The sequence below is a fragment of the Salvelinus sp. IW2-2015 genome, unplaced genomic scaffold (assembly GCF_002910315.2).
Source record: "Salvelinus sp. IW2-2015 unplaced genomic scaffold, ASM291031v2 Un_scaffold1993, whole genome shotgun sequence".
In the NCBI taxonomy this organism is placed as follows: domain Eukaryota; kingdom Metazoa; phylum Chordata; class Actinopteri; order Salmoniformes; family Salmonidae; genus Salvelinus; species Salvelinus sp. IW2-2015.
The window spans coordinates 79,960-100,272 of NW_019943343.1; the positions used below are offsets into that span (position 1 = coordinate 79,960).

Sequence of the window (20,313 nt, forward strand, 5' to 3'; positions counted from 1 at the left end):
GAGAAACAGAAAGAGCTGGAGGAGAGGATCGAGAAACAGAAAGGAGGATGAGGAAAACGTAGGAAAAGACTAGAGGAAACATGAAGAGGAGATAGCGAAACAGGAATGGAGTGAGTGGAAAGAGAGCGAAAGAGGTGGAGAGAAAACAGGATAAAGAAAGAGAAGCCAAGGGGTATATAGCAGGTAAGAGGTGAGTAGTTTTAGATGAAGGATGCCGTACCTGTAACTGGAGTCCTTTGTTCGTCCGGTCGTTCCCAACTGGTACACTTTAGCCGTCTCTACCATCGTCAAACTATTTCAGCCACCTTATCACAGGGAATTACATAAATACTCATTATTGTACATAACTGAAAAAACAAAGTTATAAAAACATGGGAACTAGGACTCAGATGGGCCTAGTTTCCCAGACACAGAATTTCACCATTGAGTGCATGATGTTTCAGTCTTAGACAAGTTAAAGACGCAATTCACAGCTATTTACTACTTTTTTCATTGTAAACTGACAATTATCCCACGAATTCATACTAGTAATATGTAAGCACAGACACAAGGTAAAGAAAATACTGTTTTGAGCAAAATAAAGTTGTTTTTGTTAAAAGACACAGAGTGCAACAGCAGTGTCAAGAAGTAGCTTAAGTTGGTGCCCTCTGATGTTGCGATATATGGCCTGCTCATTCTTGCCTGAGCGTAAACACCAGTAGCAAAGGGTTCAACTGAGAACCAATCCAGAGGTGTGCAACGTAGGAAGACGAAATAGAGTCTAAGAGCGTAGACTACACCAGTACAGACGAGCGTACTAACGAGAAAGCTACATCACCTCATACGGTAACGTGACCGACACCCACAGATGACATGGCACTGTAACGCATGAAAGAACACTACGAGTAGGTACCTATCGCGTAAACTAATCACAAGTCAACTATTGCTGACGATCAACTAATTAGACGCGTTCACTCATGGCCCGTATCGCGATAACATTCTCAGTTGGGACTCATAACTCGACGAAAGACAATAGCACAGGACTAACGAGCAGAAAATTAAACATACATTATCCGTTACACCCCAACGTGCGAGTAAGATAACAATACGAGCGGCTAACGAGGAACAATAGAGGGCCCTAACGAGGAACAATAGAGGACTAACGAGGAACAAGGTAGACGGAGATCGCATCTCTTGCGCTAACAGAGTGATAGCAGACATAGAACGGATACTAACGAAGATAAGTCAATGTGAGAGAGGCTGGAAACTGAGCGAAGAACCATCAAAGAGAGCTAGTAACGAGGCACTCCAATTAGGAGGACTCAACAGAGCAGGAGAAGACACGAGACTTTAGCATGCACTATGCGGAACAATCCGGAGACTAGAAGAGCGAGAGCTAGCACCAATATGTACGCGATGAATTCAATCGTCAACAATCATCAGAACAGGACTGAACAAACGCAAGTTGAGGGTACCACTTAGTTAGCGCGACATAGCGAAGCAGACGATAGAAGGAGAATAACGCAGATGAGACACAGAATTAGAGACTTGTGACGAAGAAACAACTCGACGCGTATGAACGAGAAACAAGTATATTGGTACCGAACGACGGAAGCTCCCACGCCGTGCCATGTCGATGGAGGATACCGGAGCACGCTATTGAGATGTGCCTTTTGTTCAGTAAATCACGGTGACAAATGAGGCGTGAAAAGAGGTGGAGTAGGACTTTAAGTCTGGGCTCAGGGGAAAGCAGGCGCTCAATAAAGTGCATCTCGTTTACCCTGTAAACTGGTTTTGTACTACTGTTCCCGATGCCTATCCGTACGAAGCAGCCTGTCGTTACCCTTGCCTGAATAAACTGGGTTTGTGCACTAGCTCTGCCTTCCTACGAATGCATTCCGACCACGTAACTATAGCCGAACGCGCTCCTGCTCCTGTCTACACTAGTGAGAAACTGGCTTCGCTCAGCTACTCTCGTTAATTCACCGACTGACTTTGTCCAATTTTCCTCGCTCAGCGATTACGCTAGCCATGTCGTTACCCGTCCTAAACATCTGTCTTTCGTTTGGACTTGACTTGTGTCCCGCTTCCCGCTCTTCCCTGTAGCGACACAATACATAGTGACCTGTACGACCTTACTCGTAATAACAACTGCTCATGCCCTGGAACCGTACCTGCTTCCCGCGACTAGGGCCCCTGATCCGTTATCGAAAGCAGCCTGTCTTTATCCTGTTAAAACCTGGTCTTCTCCTCAACATGTCTCCCGATCGGAGCCTGCCTCTCACACCGCACAGCAACCCTTTGTCCGGTCGCTTCACCTCCTCGTAAAACTGCTGGCTTGGCGCATGTTGTCTTAGGACTATCGTCGTCCCCCGATGCCTCACTCCGTAACGGAGAAGAAAGCCATCCTGGTGCGTGTGGTACTCTGCTTTAACAAGCTGGTTTGCTACTGGTGATCGTAGTCCCGAGGGTACCCTCTCGCTACCTCACATTACGCCAGAGTCCTGTAGCGTTACCCCTGGATTCGAGGAACTCGCGTGTACTCACCTCCACTAAACTAAGGGCACTCGTTTCTCCCCGACTGCCTTTATTCCTCACGAACTGCTTCAAGCCTCTGTCCCTTACTCTCCCCCTCTTTGTCTGAGACTGATTAGACAGCGTTTAGCTCACCTCTCGCTTCACAGCCGCGACTCTCCTCAGCAGTAACTCGTATTATGTCCGCCTGTTCGTTCCCTCTGTGTGTAACACATCTGCCGCTCATAGAGCTTGGAGCTACTTTGGTGCCCAGCATAGCCTAATCCCGTACGAAGCAGCTTGTCTTACCCGTAAACTGGTTTTGCCTTTCACTCTCTCTACCCGGATTGCTCTCATGCCGGATTTACGAAGCAGTCCTCGCACCTTCCTCTCAGAGCACCTACGCGTTAAAAAAACTCGCGCGACTCTCGTTCTTAAGCGTACTGTTCCCGAATGCTCTCACGTACGAAGCAAGGTCTAGTTACAAAGGTTTAACCCGTTACCATCACTGCAGTATACTCCCTCGCCTCTGTTCCGACTGCCCCTACTCCTCGAAAACTCGGAGCAGTCACTGTCGTTGCACCCATGTCCTAAAGCTGTGTTGTTTAGACATACTGACTGTTCCTCGCATGCACCCTATCCGTGAACGTATAGAGCTCCTAGTTATATGACGCTCGGTAGAGTCAACCAAACTTGTGTGTGTACAACTAAGCTCTGTCCTCGGAATCAACTAGTACGCGCGTACTACTAGGCTAGACATATATGTGATCCGTACGAAGCAGCCTGTCGTTACCCTGTAAACTGGTTTGCTACTACTGTTCCCGATGCCTATCCGTACGAAGCAGCCTGTCGTTACCCTGTAAACTGGTTTGCTACTACTGTTCCCGATGCCGATCCGTACGAAGCAGCCGCTGACGGTCTTCTGGAAGAACGGCATGTGACACCAGCGCTCCAGTTTGTGTCGGGACAGACGGATCCGGTTCAGCTCGTCTGGCAGTGACACGGGCTGAGATTTTGGTGGCGTCTCCCCTTTCCTGGAAACATCCCCAGACAGAAAACACAGAAACATTGGTCACTGATCGTTGGTCAAGCAGAAAGGTTTCAGAAGGAGTCAGAAATAAAAGTTACAAGGTTACTGAAATGGGCTTTCTTAGACCAACTAAATCTTCAAGACGAAATTCAACATAAAGTTATATAGACCTATTAAGGAACTACTCATTTCCAGTGTTTGACATTAAACTCCAGCAATACCAGTAACCTTTGTACGAATTGTTTTAATAAAATGTTTTTTTTTTTTTTTTATCCACCCACAGCTGATGGATAGATACTCACTCGTCGTCTTCGGAATAAGATGAAGAGCGTGAACTGCGATCGCTCTTTACTGAGGATTTGTCATCATCCTCCTCCTCTTCCTCCTCCTCATCGTCGGAGTACACCTCGCTGGTCTTCAGGGGCTGCCGTTTCGCCAGGAGCTCCGCTGTCCTGGTTTTCTTCTTCTCTCTCTCCGCTTTCAGTTCCTCCATGGCCTGAGACTTTTTATCTAGCTTCTCATCCCGTTTAGTTCTCCTCTCCTTGTTGTGGGACATCACCTACAGGAGAACGTAGTCACAATGTACCTGTAAGGACTATGGAACACAATGTGGTGTGTTGTTTAATAATATACAGCACATTCGGAAAGTATTCAAAATGACTTTTTACACATTTTGTTACGTTACAGCCTTATTCTAAAATGGATTCAATTATTTTTTCCCCTCATCAATCTACACACAATACCCCATAGTGACATCACAATACCCCATAATGACATCACAATACCCCATAATGACATCACAATACCCCATAATGGCAAAGCGGAAACAGGTTTTCAGAAATTTTTGCAAATGTAAATATAAAAAAAATAACGTATTTACATAAGTATTCAGACCTTTTGCTATGAGACTCTAAATTGAGCTCAGGTGCATCCTGTTTACATTGATCATCCTTGAGATGTTTCTACAACTTGATTGGAGTCCACCTGTGGTAGTTCAATTGATTGGACATGAGGGAAATAGGGTGGAAAGGCACACACCTGTCTATATAAGGTTCCACAGTTGACAGTGCATGTCAGAGCAAAAACCAAGCCATGAGGTCGAAGGAACTGTCCGTAGAGCTCAGAGACAGGATTGTGTCGAGGCACAGAGCTGGGGAAAGGTACCAAAACATTTCTGCAGCATTGAAGGTCCCCAAGAACACAGTGGCCTCCATCATTCTTAAATGTTAGAAGTTTGGAACCACCAAGACTCTTCCTAGAGCTGGCCGCCCGGCCAAACTGAGCAATCGGGGAAGAAGGCCTTGGTCAGGGAGGTGACCAAGAACCCGATGGTCACTCTGACAGAGCTCCAGAGTTCCTCTGTGGAGATGGGAGAACCTTCCAGAAGGACAACCATCTCTGCAGCACTCCACCAATCAGGCCTTTATGGTAGAGTGGCCAGACGGAAACCACTCCTCAGTAAAAGGCACATGACAGCCCGCTTGGAGTTTGCCAAAGGGCACCTAAAGGACTCAGACCATGAGAAACAAGATTCTCTGGTCTGATGAAACCAAGATTGAACTCCTTGGCCTCAATGCCAAGTATCATGTCTGGAGGAAACCTGGCACAATGATGGCAGCATCATCATGCTGTGGGGGATGGTACTGGGAGACTAGTCAGGATCAAGTGAAAGATGAACAGATCAAAGTACAGAGAGAGATCCTTGTTGAAAAGCTGCTCCAGAGCACTTAGGACCTCAGACTGGGGTGAAGGTTCACCTTCCAACAGGACAACGACCCTAAGCACACAGCCAAGACAATGCAGGAGTGACTTCAGGACAAGTCTCTGAATGTACTTGAGTGGCCCAGCCTTGAACCCAATCAAACATCTCTGGAGAGACCTGAAAATAGCTGTGCAGCGACGCTCCCCATCCAACCTGACAGAGCTTGAGAGGATCTGCAGAGAAGAATGAGAGAAACTCCCCAAATACAGGTGTGCCAAGCTTGTAGCGTCATACCCAAGAAAACTCAAGGCTGTAATCACTGCCAAAGCTGCTTCAACAAAGTACTGAGTAAAAGGTCTGAATACTATTTCTAAAAACCTGTTTTTGCTTGGTCATTATGGAGCATTGTGATGTCATTATGGGGCATTGTGATGTCATTGTGGGGCATTGTGATGTCATTGTGGGGCATTGTGATGTCATTGTGGGGCATTGTGTGTAGAGATGAGAAACAAACAATTTAATCAATTTTAGAATAAGGCTGTAACGTAACAAAATGTGAAAAAAGTCAAGGGGTCTGAATACTTTCCAAATGCACTATACTTTCACATTCATGTGCTGCTGCTGCTAATATGTTCTTTATTTTACTCTTCTTATTATCTATCCAGATGTCTAGTCACTTTACCCTGCCTTCATGTACATATCTACCTCTAATACCTTATTATTATCTATCCTGATTCCTAGTCACTTTACCCTGCCCTTCATGTTACATATCTACCTTCATTATTATCTATCCGATGTCTAGTCTTTACCTGCCTTCATGTACATTATCTCGTTCATATAATTATCTATCTATTAGTCCCTTTACCTGCCTATGTACATATCTACCTCTAATACCTTATTATTATCTATCCTGATTCCTAGTACTTTACCCTGCCTTCACTGTACATATCTACCTCATTATTATCTATCCTGATGTCTAGTCCCTTTACCTGCCTTCATGTACATATCTACCTCATTATTATCTATCCTGATGTCTAGTCCTTTACCCTGCCTTCATTGTACATATCTACCTCAATACCTTTTATCTATCGATTCTAGTCACTTTACCTGCCTTCATGTACTATCTACCTCATTATTATCTATCCTGATGTCTAGTCTTTACCCTGCCTTCATGTACATATCTACCTCATTATTATCTATCCTGATGTCTAGTCCCTTTACCCTGCCTTCATGTACATATCTACCTCATTATTATCTATCCTGTGTCTAGTCCCTTTACCTGCCTTCATGTACATATCTACCTCATTATTATCTATCCTGATGTCTAGTCCCTTTACCCTGCCTTCTGACTATCTACCTCATTTCTATCCTGATGTCTATCTTCCTGCTTCATGTCCATATCTCCCTCCAATACGTCGTACTCCTTCACAGTGCGTCTTTAGAATTGTTTCAGAGGATGAACTCACCACCTGCAGGTCTGATGAGTCCGGTCTTCATGATGACGGATGATCTCTTTTTCTGTTCTTCCTCGTCCTTCTTCTTCTTCTCCTCTTTCTCCTTCTTCTTCGCCGTCTTCAGTTTCTTTTTTATTTCAAATCTGTAAGAGATGTTCGATTATGGGATATACAGAGCAATAAATCAAGATATACATATCAAGGGATAGTCATAATTATTTTTATTTTTTTTCCTGTTTTGTAAAATTTATATTTTTTATTTTATTTAACTTGGCAAGTCAGTTACACCGGCAAACCGACGACGCTGGGGCCAATTGTGTGCGCAGCCTATGGGACTCCCAATTACGGACAGTTGTGATACAGCCTAGATTCGAACCGAGTGTCTGTAGTGACGCCACTAGCACTGAGATGCAGTGCCTTAGACGAGCTGCGCATCGAGGACGAGACTAAAGGTGATGGCGGGTGAATGAATGACAACAATTGGCTCAGGATTTCATTAAGATATCTCTGTGCATTTAATTGCCTTGATAAATGCAATTATATGCATTCCAATTCAAACACAACATTGGCAGCGGCTTATGGTAAAAATGAACATTTAAATGTTGCTTTTATATTTTTGGTTGAGCCCAACACACCATCTACAGTCAAACCTCTCCACGCGTGGCCTCCACGGAGTCTCAGTCACCCTCTCCTGCCTACGGGACAGTCTCAGTCACACTCTCTCCGCCTACGGTCAGTTCTCAGTCACACTCTCCTGGCCCTACGGCAGTCTCAGTCACGCTCTCCGGCCCTACGGCAGTCTCAGTCACACTCTCCGGCCCTACGGCAGTCTCAGTCACACCTCTCCGGCCCTACGGCAGTCTCAGTCACAGCTCTCTCGGCCCCTACGGCAGTCTCAGTCACAGCTCTCCGGCCCTACGGCAGTCTCAGTCACAGCTCTCCGGCCCTACGGCAGTCTCAGTCACAGCTCTCCGGCCCTACGGCAGTCTCAGTCACAGCTCTCCGGCCTACGGCAGTCTCAGTCACAACTCTCCCGCCTACGGCAGTCTCAGTCACACCTCTCCGGCCTACGGCAGTCTGTCACACCTCTCCGGCCCTACGCGGAGTCTCATGTACAACAGCATGTCGGCCCTGAGGGCGGCCTGCCAGTTCTCAGTAGTCAACAGCTCTCCGGCCCTACGGCAGTCTCAGTCACAGCTCTCCGGCCCTACGGCAGTCTCAGTCACAACTCTCCCGCCCTACGGCAGTCTCAGTCACAACTCTCCCGCCCTACGACAGTCTGTCACACCTCTCCGGCCCTACGACAGTCTGTCACAACTCTCCTGCCCTACGACAGTCTGTCACAACTCTCCTGCCCTACGACAGTCTCAGTCACACCTCTCCTGCCCTACGACAGTCTCAGTCACAACTCTCCTGCTCCTCCTAGTCTCACCTTATATTCTTCATATGAACTACTAACAATACAATAACAGTTCACAAGCAGACCCGGATCTGTACTCAACGATCACTTTTGCTTCTTAGTCCAGGACTAGGCTAAATTTGCATCCAGGAAACTGTCCCTTATAGTTCCAACTTCCTGCAGTAGTCTTACCTCCTCTTGAGCACCTCCCTCTTCTCTATCCTGTTGAAGAGCTCCTGCTCCCTCTCCTTCTCAGTCATCTGCTCCAGCCGAGCCCTGTCCTCCTCGTCTCCCATCAGGTCCTCTCCGTAGCCGTCCCTGAACACATCGTCCTCCGACGAGGAGTCTGAGCTGGAGGCAGAGGTGTTGCTCTCGGAGTCAGACACCTCACCTGGAGGAAGAGACCATTACATAATAAGATAAACATCTCTCTCAATGTGTCTTTCTGTGATTCCACGTCTCCTATCGCCTGGAGGAGGAGACCATTACATGGAGTTAGTTAGCATTATTAGTTGGTAGATACGCAAGAGTCAAATCAACTGGTCAAATTAACCACTGGCAGCAATCAACAACTCACTTGGGGGTCTATCTCAATTAGTCTTTCAAAGATTACTTGCATCTCATCTCCTTTTCAAGTGTATATAGAATGAGAAGATCCGTGGTCTCTCCCCTCGGATCATCCTCTCCAATGTGTTTTGAGAAGGAGGCAAGGAGAGAGGATGAGAAGTATAGAGGAAAGATGAATGGAGAATGAGCCTGGGGTCTCAGGACAACGTACCCTCCTCGGGGGCAGAACTGTCAGCTGAACTGTCTCCACCAGAACTACCGGACGCTGCAGCTTTATGAACTCTCTTCTTCTTCGCCGCCTCTTTCTTCTTCTCTGTTGTTGTCGGTTTCCCTGGCTTAACTTTCTTCTTGACTTTAGGACCCCCGGCGGTCCACTATGTGAAAACAACATACACATAGAATCAGCAAACACAATGTTGTCAAGTGGAGCATCAAGGACTGTATAAAAAGATATGGTGATATTAACATGACTCTTTCATGCCACTAGTATAAGGGCTGGTTTCCTGGACCCAGGTCAAACCTAGTTAGGGACTAAAACATTTTATTAAAAAAAGGAGATCCTCAGTTGAGCATGCTTCTTAGTCCAGGAAACCAGCCCTATGGAGATCAAAATAGATACAGAGAGGAGATTCATACCTCATCATCACTGTCTGATGTCTCCGAGTCTGATGAGGCTGCAGGCTTGCTGACTGGCTGGTCATCCTGCTGGTTATCCTGCTGGTCATCCGAGTCCACCCTCTTCCTCTTGGTGGCCAGAGACAGAAGCTCCTGGGTGCCACAGGGTGAGAGACAGAGGTGAGTGCCTGAACTCCTGATACAGTATATCAAACAGACACAAGGTGGAGAAGCCGACATCCTATTATAAAAATAGGTGTTGTTAACAGTTAATATGGATTGAGACAGAAGCGCCTGGGTGTCACACGGTGGGATACACAAGACAGAGGGGTAAGTTTAAAGCCTGGGCGATTGTGTCTGAAAAGGCCTATAGAGTGATAGACAATGGGCAGGTAGAATAGTGGAGGAGCTTACATCYTTTATAACATAAGATATGTTCAATAGTTAGTATGGATTGATTTATACAGGATGAATTCTGTATGGCCTGCTCAGAGGACAGCAGAACATGTAAATGTTACATTTTTGTTGACTACAACTTTACAGTATATTTAGAGGCTTGTTGCATGTGTGGAAGCATTGTAGTACTATAGTTTATCAGTCACTCGTCTTTATTATGTGTTCGTATTTTACAGTGAGAAACTTAACTTATTCTATGAGCCCTGTTGAAGCTTGTGTCAATGTTTAATTGTATGTTTACCAAAGCAAAAATGTAATCAACAGGCCGAATTGTTGCTAGCTACCTAACTAATTTACTATCAGGATGTTTAATACCAAAGCCAGCAAATGATCATCTTCACTGCTGCATGTAAGGCTATGCTAAATCTACGATTGACATGTCTTTATAGCAACACCATTGGCTGTACAGAGACGGGACAGTCTATCGTACAACACATTGTTCCGACGCTAACTTTAGCTGGCTAGCTAACGTTAGCTAGCTGTCTTGTCAACATCAAAATAGAACTTCAGCTGCGCCCTTCGGGTCATGCAGAAGATACCGTTATAAATCCGTAGGTCACTGTATTCTTTGATTAGCAAATTATCACAACACTTATTGTTGCTACATGATACTATAAACTGGAACTGAATAAAGCCAATGAAACGTCAGGCCTATGGCGCGGTGTTTTCCTCCAAACTCTAGGCACAGCTAACATTACCTAGTTAGCTGAAAAACCCAGACTGTTCTTATACCAGTTGTCAACACCGAGAGCGGAAAACGCATAGAAACCAGACAAGTTGCATCCTTACCTGATCTAAATTATCATCACTAGCACTGTCTTCAGAGTCAGAGTCGATAACGACTCGACCTTTCCGCTTCTTTACATTCACCATGATTAAGCTATATGGTCGTCGGTGGTGCTGTTGAACATGAGCTAGCTAAACTCCGCAGTCCTCCWTAACGGGCGATATACAACTGAACATGCGCAACGGGGAGAGACAGTAGAGAACAAGTGGAACCGAAAATCACTAGCAGTGATTTCAGGGAGGGCTTTTATCTGGACGGACCACAACCTTGCATTTGCACGCTTCCGTATTCTTTAATCATGATTACACATTTATAAAGTCGGTTAGAGATTATATTGATTTTATCGTATGTAATTCTACGCTACAAAGTGAAGAACACAATRCTATTTACTTAAGGCCAGTTATAAATAAATTCGTGAGACCGATCCAACCGGCATCAAGTTCAGCTGTCATTCGCCGTGTAGCCAACGGGTAAGTAACGTTAACGACAAAACATTACATTTCCTGCTATCAAAATGAGTTGATTGATATTGTACATTCTGTTATTCACTTAGCTTGTCTTCATGACTATTAACCAGAACCTGGATGTCCTGTTACAGAATGTTGCTGTGGTCACCTAGCTAATGGCTTAGCCCAATATTGCACTAAAGGAGCCTAACGTTACTCCTTATCCAATGTTACATGYTCTGTTTAAAGGGCGAATTGGCTCTGGAAGCCAAAACAGCCAAGTACTCATCTATACGTGTTGATTTTAATCGATTCTCAATCTCGTTACTGTTCTAGAAACAAATCCCTATACTTTCATATCACATCAAAATAATTTCTCWAATGCAAAATACACACTATTAAAGTAAACAGTTWTAACCGGTTAACACAGTTGCAGCAGACAGTACCTTTTTAAGTAAAACACGTTTGTGGCGTACTTAGCACAGGTTGTCCACTCTGTCTTCCGTCTGTTTTCCGTAAACAAGCGCTGTAACATGGAAATATGGTCGTGTGGGAATCCTAACCCAATAAACGGTGTATCAATTTAATTTATTTATTGCTGATATGAAATATAAGGTTCTTATGCTTCCAAAACAGTATCGCAAGAAATGCGTGTTTAATGTTCAGACCGAGTGTCGCGGCACAACAAAACATCCCCTTTACAGAAGATGCTTTCGTCATCGTCAATGATTTATGTGTAACGGAACTGAGTGAGATGATCAAGGGATACCTATGGCAATGAACATGACAATGCCCTGACTGTGACATAGTACTTGGTCCTCTTGACAGTCAATACTTAACGACCACTTTTGTCTCCCCCCCCCCCCCAACATTAAGGCAAGAAACCAGGATTACTTTTTATGGCAGTGTCAAGAGCTACACATTTCACCCCAGCAGTGAGATTTCTTGGATCCTGCTACAAACAGAGACTCTTGGCCCCACACCTGTCTGTGGGATGGAGGGCTATCTCTGGAGGAGAGTACAGACGGCCAGGCCAGACACAGGACAACACCCCCATATGGAAGAAGTTTGACTTCAATAAAGGTGTGGAGGGGATACGAAAGCATTTGACACTGCTGAAGAATGAGTTTCTGGGCCGCTGGGCAGGGCCAGAGGGAAAGCCACTGATTGAACATATCCTGGAACAGACCAGGGTGATCTGGGAGTTCAGAGGGCCAGAGAGCCTGGAGCAGTGGACAGTATCTTCAGACCAAGAGATCGGCGGGAGGAGTGAGGCCTATCTGAAGCTAGGCAGGAACAACGCTACATGTCTGATGTATGGGACCCTCTGTTCTGCTCCCCCCAGGGACGGAGAGACACGATATAGTGGATACTGCACGCTGCGTTCCAAACCGCCCATGGTTAGTACTGATGCTGTCTTAACTTAGCCCGGGTGCCAGTCTGTTTCTGCCCTCTTGCCAACTCAAGTTGGCATGATTATACAAACACCGGTACTCAGGCTAGTCTTTCCTCCCCAGTAAGATTAAACATCTGCCAAACATTGAGCACGTCCTTCCATCAGTTCCATGACTCAACCATGGCCATGCGAGATGTTAACCCCAAAAACATTTTTTCTCTAGGGTTCGTTTGACAGTAAGAAGCATCACGATTGGTCCAGCTTTAACACCCTGCACCTGCGTATCCGTGGTGACGGGCGACCATGGATGATTAACGTCGGGGCGGAGACCTACTTCTCACACCAGAAGAACGACATGTACAGTTACTTCCTGTACACACGGGGAGGACCTTACTGGCAAGATGTCAAGGTACAGCCTAGCCAGGGACTTTTTTGACGCTGCTGCTGTAACCGATGTGAAATGGCTAGCTAGTTAGCGGTGGTGCGCGCTAATAGCGTTTCAATCGGTTACATCACTCGCTTTGAGACCTTGAAGTAGTGGTTCTCCTTGCTCTGCAAGGGCCGCGGCTTTTGTGGAACGATGGGTAACGATGCTTCGTGGGTGACTGTTGTTGTGTGCAGAGGGTCCCTGGTTCGCGGCGAGGGGACGGACTAAAGTTATACTGTTACTCTGTTTATCTTATATGCATAGTCAATTTAACTATACATTCATGTACATACTACCTCAATTGGGCCAACCAACCAGTGCTCCCGCACATTGGCTAACCGGGCTATCTGCATTGTGTCCCGCCACCCACCAACCCCTTTTACGCTACTGCTACTCTGTTCATCTCTGCAGTCACTTTAACTATATCTACATGTACATACTACCTCAATCAGCCTGACTAACCAGTGTCTGTATGTTGCCTCGCTGCTTTATTTCTTYACTTACCTATTGTTCACCTAACACCTTTTTTGCACTATTGGTTAGAGCCTGTAAGTAAGCATTTCACTGTGAGGTCTACACCTGTTGTATTCGGCACACGTGACAAATAAACTTTGATTTCAGTTGCAGATAGAAATGCCATGAATAGAGATATGATTCCAGTGTCTACAGAGGCATATTTTTGTTTTACACAGCCCATTTCTTACTGAACGTGCTCCAAGTCTCCCTTGCTTGGTTTTGGCTTTTCATTTCAGGAAACTGTCTTCAAATTGTTTGCGTCTCACACAGTACATAGGACCTTAGTTGTGACTACTATCTTAGGTCGCTGACTACTATGGACATGAGCGAGCTATCGCCGTTGTGATCTTAGTTGGACTATATAGAATAGCCTATCCGTGTGATCTTATTGTGACTACTATGGACATGAGCAGGCTATCGCCGTGTGATCTTAGTTGTGACTACTATGGGACATGAGCGAGGCTATCGCCGTGTATCTTATTGGACTATAATGAAAGCGATGCTATCGCTCGTTATCTACTCCTTATAGCGACATCTGGAATGTTTATCTCTCTTCTTCGTGGATCCATGAGCGAGGCTATCGCCGTGTGATCTTAGTTGTGACTACTATAGGACATGAGCGAGGCTATCGCCGTGTGATCTTAGTTGTGACTACTAATGGTCCAGAAGTATTTAGATGCTAACATTTAATTGCACCGTTACAGATTCCATTCTCTAAATTCTTCCTCTCTAGTCGTGGGAGGATACAAGATGATCAGCATCCTCTCTGGTTGGACAAGGTAAGTGTACTACATAGTACTCAGACAAGGGTAAAACTATGATTCACTTGCTACGTTTTTTTTGCCACTCTAATGTCCGTTTTGTGCTCCTAGGTTAACACCATTGGAATAACGTTGGGTGATAAGGCAGATGGTCCATTTCAGCTGGAGATTGATTTTGTTGCTGTGTGTAACGACCGTGCGCACACAGAGGCGTTTGCATATGAGGTATACAAGAGGAACCCTGAAGTCTGAGGACAAGCATCACCTACCAAGTCCTAAAAAAAAAAAGATGCTACTTCGGGAAATGTCAAATTTACTACATGTATTTACAATTCTGAAAAAGTACAAAAACTTGTTACGCACTGTAAAACATGTGAATTACAGATGACCAACATGTTAATGTGAACAATAAAGTTCATAACATTGTAATAGTGAAGTGTTTGAGGAACTACAGACGAAAATTGAACAATCATAACAGGTTGGAACAGTATAGAGGACGGATGCAGTAAGAACACGACAGATGTAAAAACAGTGTCTAAACTTTACAGAAGTGGGGGGAAAATTACAGAATAATTAGGTCATGACGAGGCCTCGTCTGGCTCCAAGCATATTCACTTTCTTCTGCTTCCTGTCTTCAGTCTGTTTTGTCCTCCTTTCCTCCCTTGAATCAAATAAATATGGAAATCAATACAGCAGGCAATTCAGACAGTGAACAAGTTTCAGGACAGAGACTCAATTAGTTCCCTTGGATGTTTTTCTCCGATGTTTTGAGTAAACAACGAACGATTTAATTCCCAGCTTTTGTCAATTACTCAAATTCCCCCATCCACTTTTAACTTTTTGGTTCTCGATACTCACCTTGTCTGAACCGGGTGCTGTTTGTAGTTCTTCTGGTGTGAAGGAACAATCTGAGACTGGTCAGCTGTGTTCTCCTTGGTCTCTCCATAAGGCTTCAGCTTCCCTACAGACGCGATAAACCAGGGCGTTATCGACCAGATGCGATAAACCAGGGCGTTATAAACCAGGGCGTTATAAACCAGGGCGTTATCGACCAGACGCGATAAACCAGGGCGTTATCGACAAGACGCGATAAACCAGGCGTTATCGACCAGACGCGATAAACCAGGGCGTTACGACCAGACGCGATAAACCAGGGCTTATCGACCAATAGACGCGATTAACCAGGGCGTTATCGACCAGACGCGATAAACCAGGCGTTATCGACCAGACGCGATAAACCAGGGCGTTATCCACCAGACCGCATAAACCAGGGCGTTATCGACCAGACGCGATAAACCAGGGCGTTATCGACCAGACGCGATAAACCAGGGCGTTATCGACCAGACGCGATAAACCAGGGCGTTATTGACTAGACCCTGGTTTATCGTGTCTAGTCAATAACGCCCTGGTTTATCGTGTCTATTGACTTACCCCTGTGAGGCTTGTAGGTGAGAGGCTTAGAGAGACTGGCCTTCAGATCAAAGTTGGCCTTATTCGTTCCAGGAGTGTTAGAAAGAACACTGGTGTTTGCATTAAACACAAATGCTGTTCCTTATAAAAATAAAAAGAGGAAAAATACAATAGAAAACAGAAAGGAATCCATTCAGTTGTAATGCATAGAAAATGCAAAGTAAAGACTACATAGAAATTAGATTTAACGTGATCTAGATTTAGAAAGGACGTTACCTGGTGTCTTGGTGCTAGAGAGAACAGAGGGCTTATTGACTTCACGTTTCCCGCCAACAACTTTAGTCTCTTTCCCAGGAGTGACGAGTTCCACACGGGTTGACGCGCGTGCTGGTGTCTTGACCATGGACCTCTTGTGCTCATTATCCCGAGTAGCCTGAGAGAACCTTTACAAAAAAAAACAACAGTTGGACTTATTCTATAACATGTCATTCTAGAAAACAGTCACCTGAACAAAAGTTAGTTAACTTCTATTTTGCAGAAACTCATCACACCGGGCATGGTGTGACGTTCACCAGAAGAGGTTTACCTAGAAGTTTCAGTAGCACTGTAAAGTACTTGGTACGAACTAAATCAGACCAATGTTTAAAAAAAAGACTCACCGAACATTGATCTTGCAAGTGGACAGGACTGTGGGTCTGAATGGAACAACAGTGTCCTTGTGAGGGACGCTGGTGGCAGAGACCCGGGTCTGTCTGCGTTTGTCTGTAGCTGGCTTACTGGCCGAGAGTCTACTTTTATCCGTGGCAGATTTGATGGCTGAGAACCGAGTCTGTCTGCATCTGTCTGTGGCAGGTCTCTGGGATGCTGGGCTGAACAGGGAGGCACAGCTCGAGGTTGTGATCTGGAAAACACATCAATGATTGATCACACCAAGCAACAATTGACTTGGAACCAATTAAGAACTTAAAAAGATTCAACATGTACTACTTACTGCTGGAGGTTTTCCTTCAGTTGGTTTAGGAAGAGTCTTATCGGAGAGAACCTGAAGAATACCAAGACAATATCTGATTAACCATTTGATACATTTATGAATCAGCTATACAATTTTGTAATAAATAATTCCATGGGCTTATTTGAGATTGAACATCAAACCCCACCTCTATTATATAGTTCAGGGGAATTCAACTCTGACCCTGCGAGGTCCGGAGCCTGTTGGTTTTCTGTTCTACCTGATAATTGATTTCACCCACCTGGTGTCCCAAGTCTAAATTAGTCCCCGATTAAAAAAACGCAGTGGAACTGGCTTTGAGGTCCAGAGTTGAGTTTTGATGGATATAGTTCATTACCTTCAGTTCCTTCACTGAACTTCTGAACAAATCAACTTGCTTGGTCTTCCTTTCCACGTACGAATCAATTGACTCCATCCTCTTGAAATGTGCCTCGTGGAGCTTTCTGAAGTCTACGATAGAAAGTGTGTAAATAGTTTATTTTTTTCAGGTCAGAATTTTCACTACTTATCTTGAAGCTTAATGCATTCCGGACAGACATCGTTTCAAGCAAAGACCTAAAAAATGTTTCATCTTGAATGTTTTAAATCCTGTAGATACAGAACATATGATTCAGATGACTAACTTGGTGTAGTAGGCTTCAGCATTGACTTAGTCCTCTTCAGGAGCCCCTCATGGCGAGGGATCCTTCCTACTGGCTTCACCACCTTCTGTCCCTCTCCTGTACAAAGCAATATGAGAATGTGATCAATATATATATATATATATATATATATATTTTTTTTTACATTTTAGTCATTTAGCAGATGTTCTTATCCAGAGCAACTTACAGGAGCAATTAGGGTTATGTGATTTGCTCAAGGCCAGACAAATCTTTTTTTTTTTTACCTAGTCGACTCGGATTCAAACCACCGACCTTTCGGTTACTGGCCCAAGACTTAACCGCTAGGCTACCTGCCACCCTAATGAGGTGACTAAAACCAGAGTTGATGCGCTACATAATAATCTACAATTGAACCTTGTCCACCAGACTAACCTTCCTCAAACGTCACTGCCGGGACTGCATCTTTGTGGCCAGGTTCAGGCTGTGTCTGAACATTGGTTTTCTGGGACTCCTCCACTGGTGCTGCCACCCCAGAATCCTTAGCGGCAGACGTTTTCCTTCTCTTAACACTCCCTTGGTCGATTCTGGGTTCAACCAGCGTCTCAAACATCTAGATGATCAAAAAACACCATAGTTCAGTTTCTCAAACACATATCCTTAACATAAGACACATGGAGACCACTGCTGGGGCACACACACCTGTTCCTCATCTTCAGGCTCCTTCCTCTTCTTCGGTCGCCCTCTACCGCGACGTTTGGTAACAAACTCCTGAGCTGGTTGTTTTAGTGAAGGCTCATCATCATCATCATGTGATGAATTGTTGATTTCCTGGGTTGAGTTGATGTCATCCTGTGCAGCAACGCCAGTCTCATCTCCCTGCTAAATACACAACCAGAGGTTTTCTACTGGCTGTGAAATTACAACGCAAACATAGCTAGTTATAAACACACAGAAAGAAAGTTAAGGAGAAATCAGTGTACCTTGCAGATCATGTAGAAGTGTGATAAGTTGCGTTTTTAAAATGTCAAGTGCACAAATACAGTGAAATGACTTTCTTGCAAGTTCTTATCCCAACAATGCAGTAATCAATTTACACCTGTATTTAACCACGCAAGTCAGTTAAGAACAAAKTATTATTGACAATGACAGCCTACCCCGGCCAAACCCAGAAGACGCTGGGCCAATTGTGYTCTGCCCTATGGTACTCCCAATCACGGCCGGATGTGATACAGCCTGGATTCGAACCAGGGACTGTAGTACCTTAGACCGCTGCGCCACTCTGGAGCCCAATGCAGTAATCAATATCAATGTAGTAGTATACAGTATGCATAGTCACTTTACCTCTACCTACATGTAAATATTACCTCGACTAATCTGTGCCCCCACACATTGTACCGGTACCCCTTCTATATTGCCTTGTTACTGTTATTTTACATTGTTCTATTTTCTTGCTTACTTCAATTTATTTAGTAAATAGCTTTACACATCTGCATTGTTGGTTAAAAGGCTTGTAAGTAAGTCTTGTATTCGGCGCATGRGACAAATAAAAATTGATTTTAAGTAAAGTAGAACAAAATCAAGGGGGGGAAAAAATCATAATTTGAACAGAAGTTGGAGGGAGCCTCAAGACAGAACTTAACGTACGTCCACTGCAACATCTTCCTGCGGTTGTTGTTGCTGCTGGAAGTGCTCCTTGAGCGCCTTCAGAAGCTTATCAGCCTTTAAACACATAAAACAAAGTTAGCTAGGTTGTACACTGCAAAACAACGTGRTGGATAATATAGTAAGTTAACTAGCTATTAGTTGGGTAACGTTAGCTAGCTAACGCGTTAGCTAACCCRCAAACAACCCAATGCCGTAACGTTACTGTTTACGATTTATTGTACCTTTAGTTTTGAGGTTTTGAGCCCAACCTCCTTCGCAAGACTGCGCAATTCGGCATACTTCATGGAATCCAATTCCATTTTTCTTGTTTTACCTAAAACAAATGAGTTTGTCACTGCAACACGTTTTAACTAATCCGCTCCCGCTTCGAGTTACAGACAATTTATCTGACGCGCCTGACGGTTAAAATGCTCAGGTTCAAAAAACTGGAGTATAAGCCATTTGATTGGCTGGCGGATGTACACGGAAGTACATCGCAACCAATCAAAACTAATTTCTATCAGCACCTAGGTTCTCCGCTAGATGGCAGTAAAAACACGGAATAAAACAACCGAAAAAGACACTTAAAATATATGTTTTGGGTCAGAAGTTGAATAACGTGACATTTGAAATAAAATAATAGAAAAATGTATGATTTCGAGTCATTTCAATACTGCGATCCTGATGACCAAAGCCTGGAGAATGAGGCAGTGAACGAAGCCAAATGTCGGGAATCCAGCAACTTTCCATTGTGGACGATGGAACAGTGTGGGCTGATTCCCGAGCGATCTGTGAAGAGGCAACATGTCAACTCACTCAATGTGTCTTAGTAAGTTGCTTCATTACAACTAGCTAATTAGGTGAATATTAATAGTGTGTTTCCGTTGTCAGGTTTATAACGAGGGGGAACACGGTCTGAGAGGTGTTTGAACCAGCAACGCTGCCCCTATGAGTAACTCGTACTAACGTAGCGCCGAGACCCCTAGAGCAGGGTTGGCAAACTGGCTTCTTCTTCGGTGGGGTTTATCGGTTGGCATTGGTTATTGGTTGGCATCCAACGTTATGGTGCATTACCGCCACCTAATGTACTGGATTGTGGGATAGAGACAGGGAGACACTAAATCCTACCAGCCAGACCCATTGCTCTTAAAAAAAATAACTAAATATTTGAGAGTATATCTAATATGACGTTTTACTCAATATACTCTTTAAACTAATTTCTTGTATCCCCTTCTCCCTTCTCCCTCATACTAGATATCAGCCTCTCTCTTTCCCTCTGATACTGCCCACACTGTAGCAATACATGCCCCACTGTCTCTGTTTCCTGGCAATAATCACACTTTCCTGTTGGAAGCATTCCTATCACATTTAAGGTCTTATTTAACAGACTGTGTCACACCCTTAATCTTGTAAAAATCTGTCCCTCCCTTACCGTCCTCCCCGACTTTCCTCTGTACTTGAAATAAATGCCTGCCCTTAGTATCTCTAGTCAACTGCTCCTGTCATCTCTGCACCATCRCTGTCCATATCAGGCTTTTTGCTTCTGCTTTGCTCATTGAAACTATAACCTCAACATCCCCACTACTTAGTGCTTGTTTA

General features: G+C 44.6%; 3 protein-coding genes across 5 annotated transcripts in view; 1 reads left to right on the plus strand and 2 right to left on the minus strand.

Moving 5' to 3' along the window:
• The window catches only part of LOC112072658 (RNA polymerase-associated protein RTF1 homolog), a 27,222-nt gene extending 16,541 nt beyond the window's left edge, over positions 1-10,681 (minus strand). The window contains 11 exon segments of the mRNA XM_070439878.1: positions 221-292; positions 682-713; positions 1,760-1,812; positions 3,277-3,527; positions 3,826-4,082; positions 4,464-4,507; positions 6,692-6,822; positions 8,271-8,469; positions 8,857-9,019; positions 9,282-9,413; positions 10,506-10,681. Of these exon segments, the coding sequence (XP_070295979.1) occupies positions 221-292; positions 682-713; positions 1,760-1,812; positions 3,277-3,527; positions 3,826-4,082; positions 4,464-4,507; positions 6,692-6,822; positions 8,271-8,469; positions 8,857-9,019; positions 9,282-9,413; positions 10,506-10,589 (1,418 nt within the window). The 5' untranslated portion in view covers positions 10,590-10,681.
• Positions 10,682-10,738: 57 nt separating this feature from the next.
• On the plus strand, positions 10,739-14,478 carry ndufaf1 (NADH:ubiquinone oxidoreductase complex assembly factor 1). Its single transcript, XM_024140051.2, has 5 exons — positions 10,739-10,973; positions 11,826-12,349; positions 12,569-12,754; positions 13,993-14,067; positions 14,161-14,478. Exons 2-5 carry the CDS (start codon positions 11,849-11,851, stop codon positions 14,299-14,301), a joined length of 903 nt encoding a protein of 300 aa, XP_023995819.1. The 5' UTR covers positions 10,739-10,973; positions 11,826-11,848; the 3' UTR covers positions 14,302-14,478.
• LOC112072660 (nucleolar and spindle-associated protein 1) lies at positions 14,346-19,597 on the minus strand. Of its 3 annotated transcripts, none has more exons than XM_024140049.2 (12): positions 18,957-19,597; positions 18,715-18,789; positions 17,770-17,946; positions 17,503-17,680; positions 17,092-17,187; positions 16,806-16,918; positions 16,451-16,501; positions 16,119-16,360; positions 15,736-15,902; positions 15,481-15,600; positions 14,908-15,010; positions 14,346-14,710 (listed from the first exon to the last, which is right to left on the minus strand). In XM_024140049.2, exons 1-12 carry the CDS (start codon positions 19,032-19,034, stop codon positions 14,623-14,625), a joined length of 1,488 nt encoding a protein of 495 aa, XP_023995817.1. In that variant the 5' UTR covers positions 19,035-19,597; the 3' UTR covers positions 14,346-14,622. The 3 variants fall into 3 exon arrangements, with proteins under 3 accessions (XP_023995817.1, XP_023995818.1, XP_023995816.1); XM_024140050.2 differs by having other exon boundaries at positions 15,481-15,594; positions 17,770-17,949; XM_024140048.2 differs by having other exon boundaries at positions 17,770-17,949.
• Between the last annotated feature and the right edge of the window lie 716 nt (positions 19,598-20,313).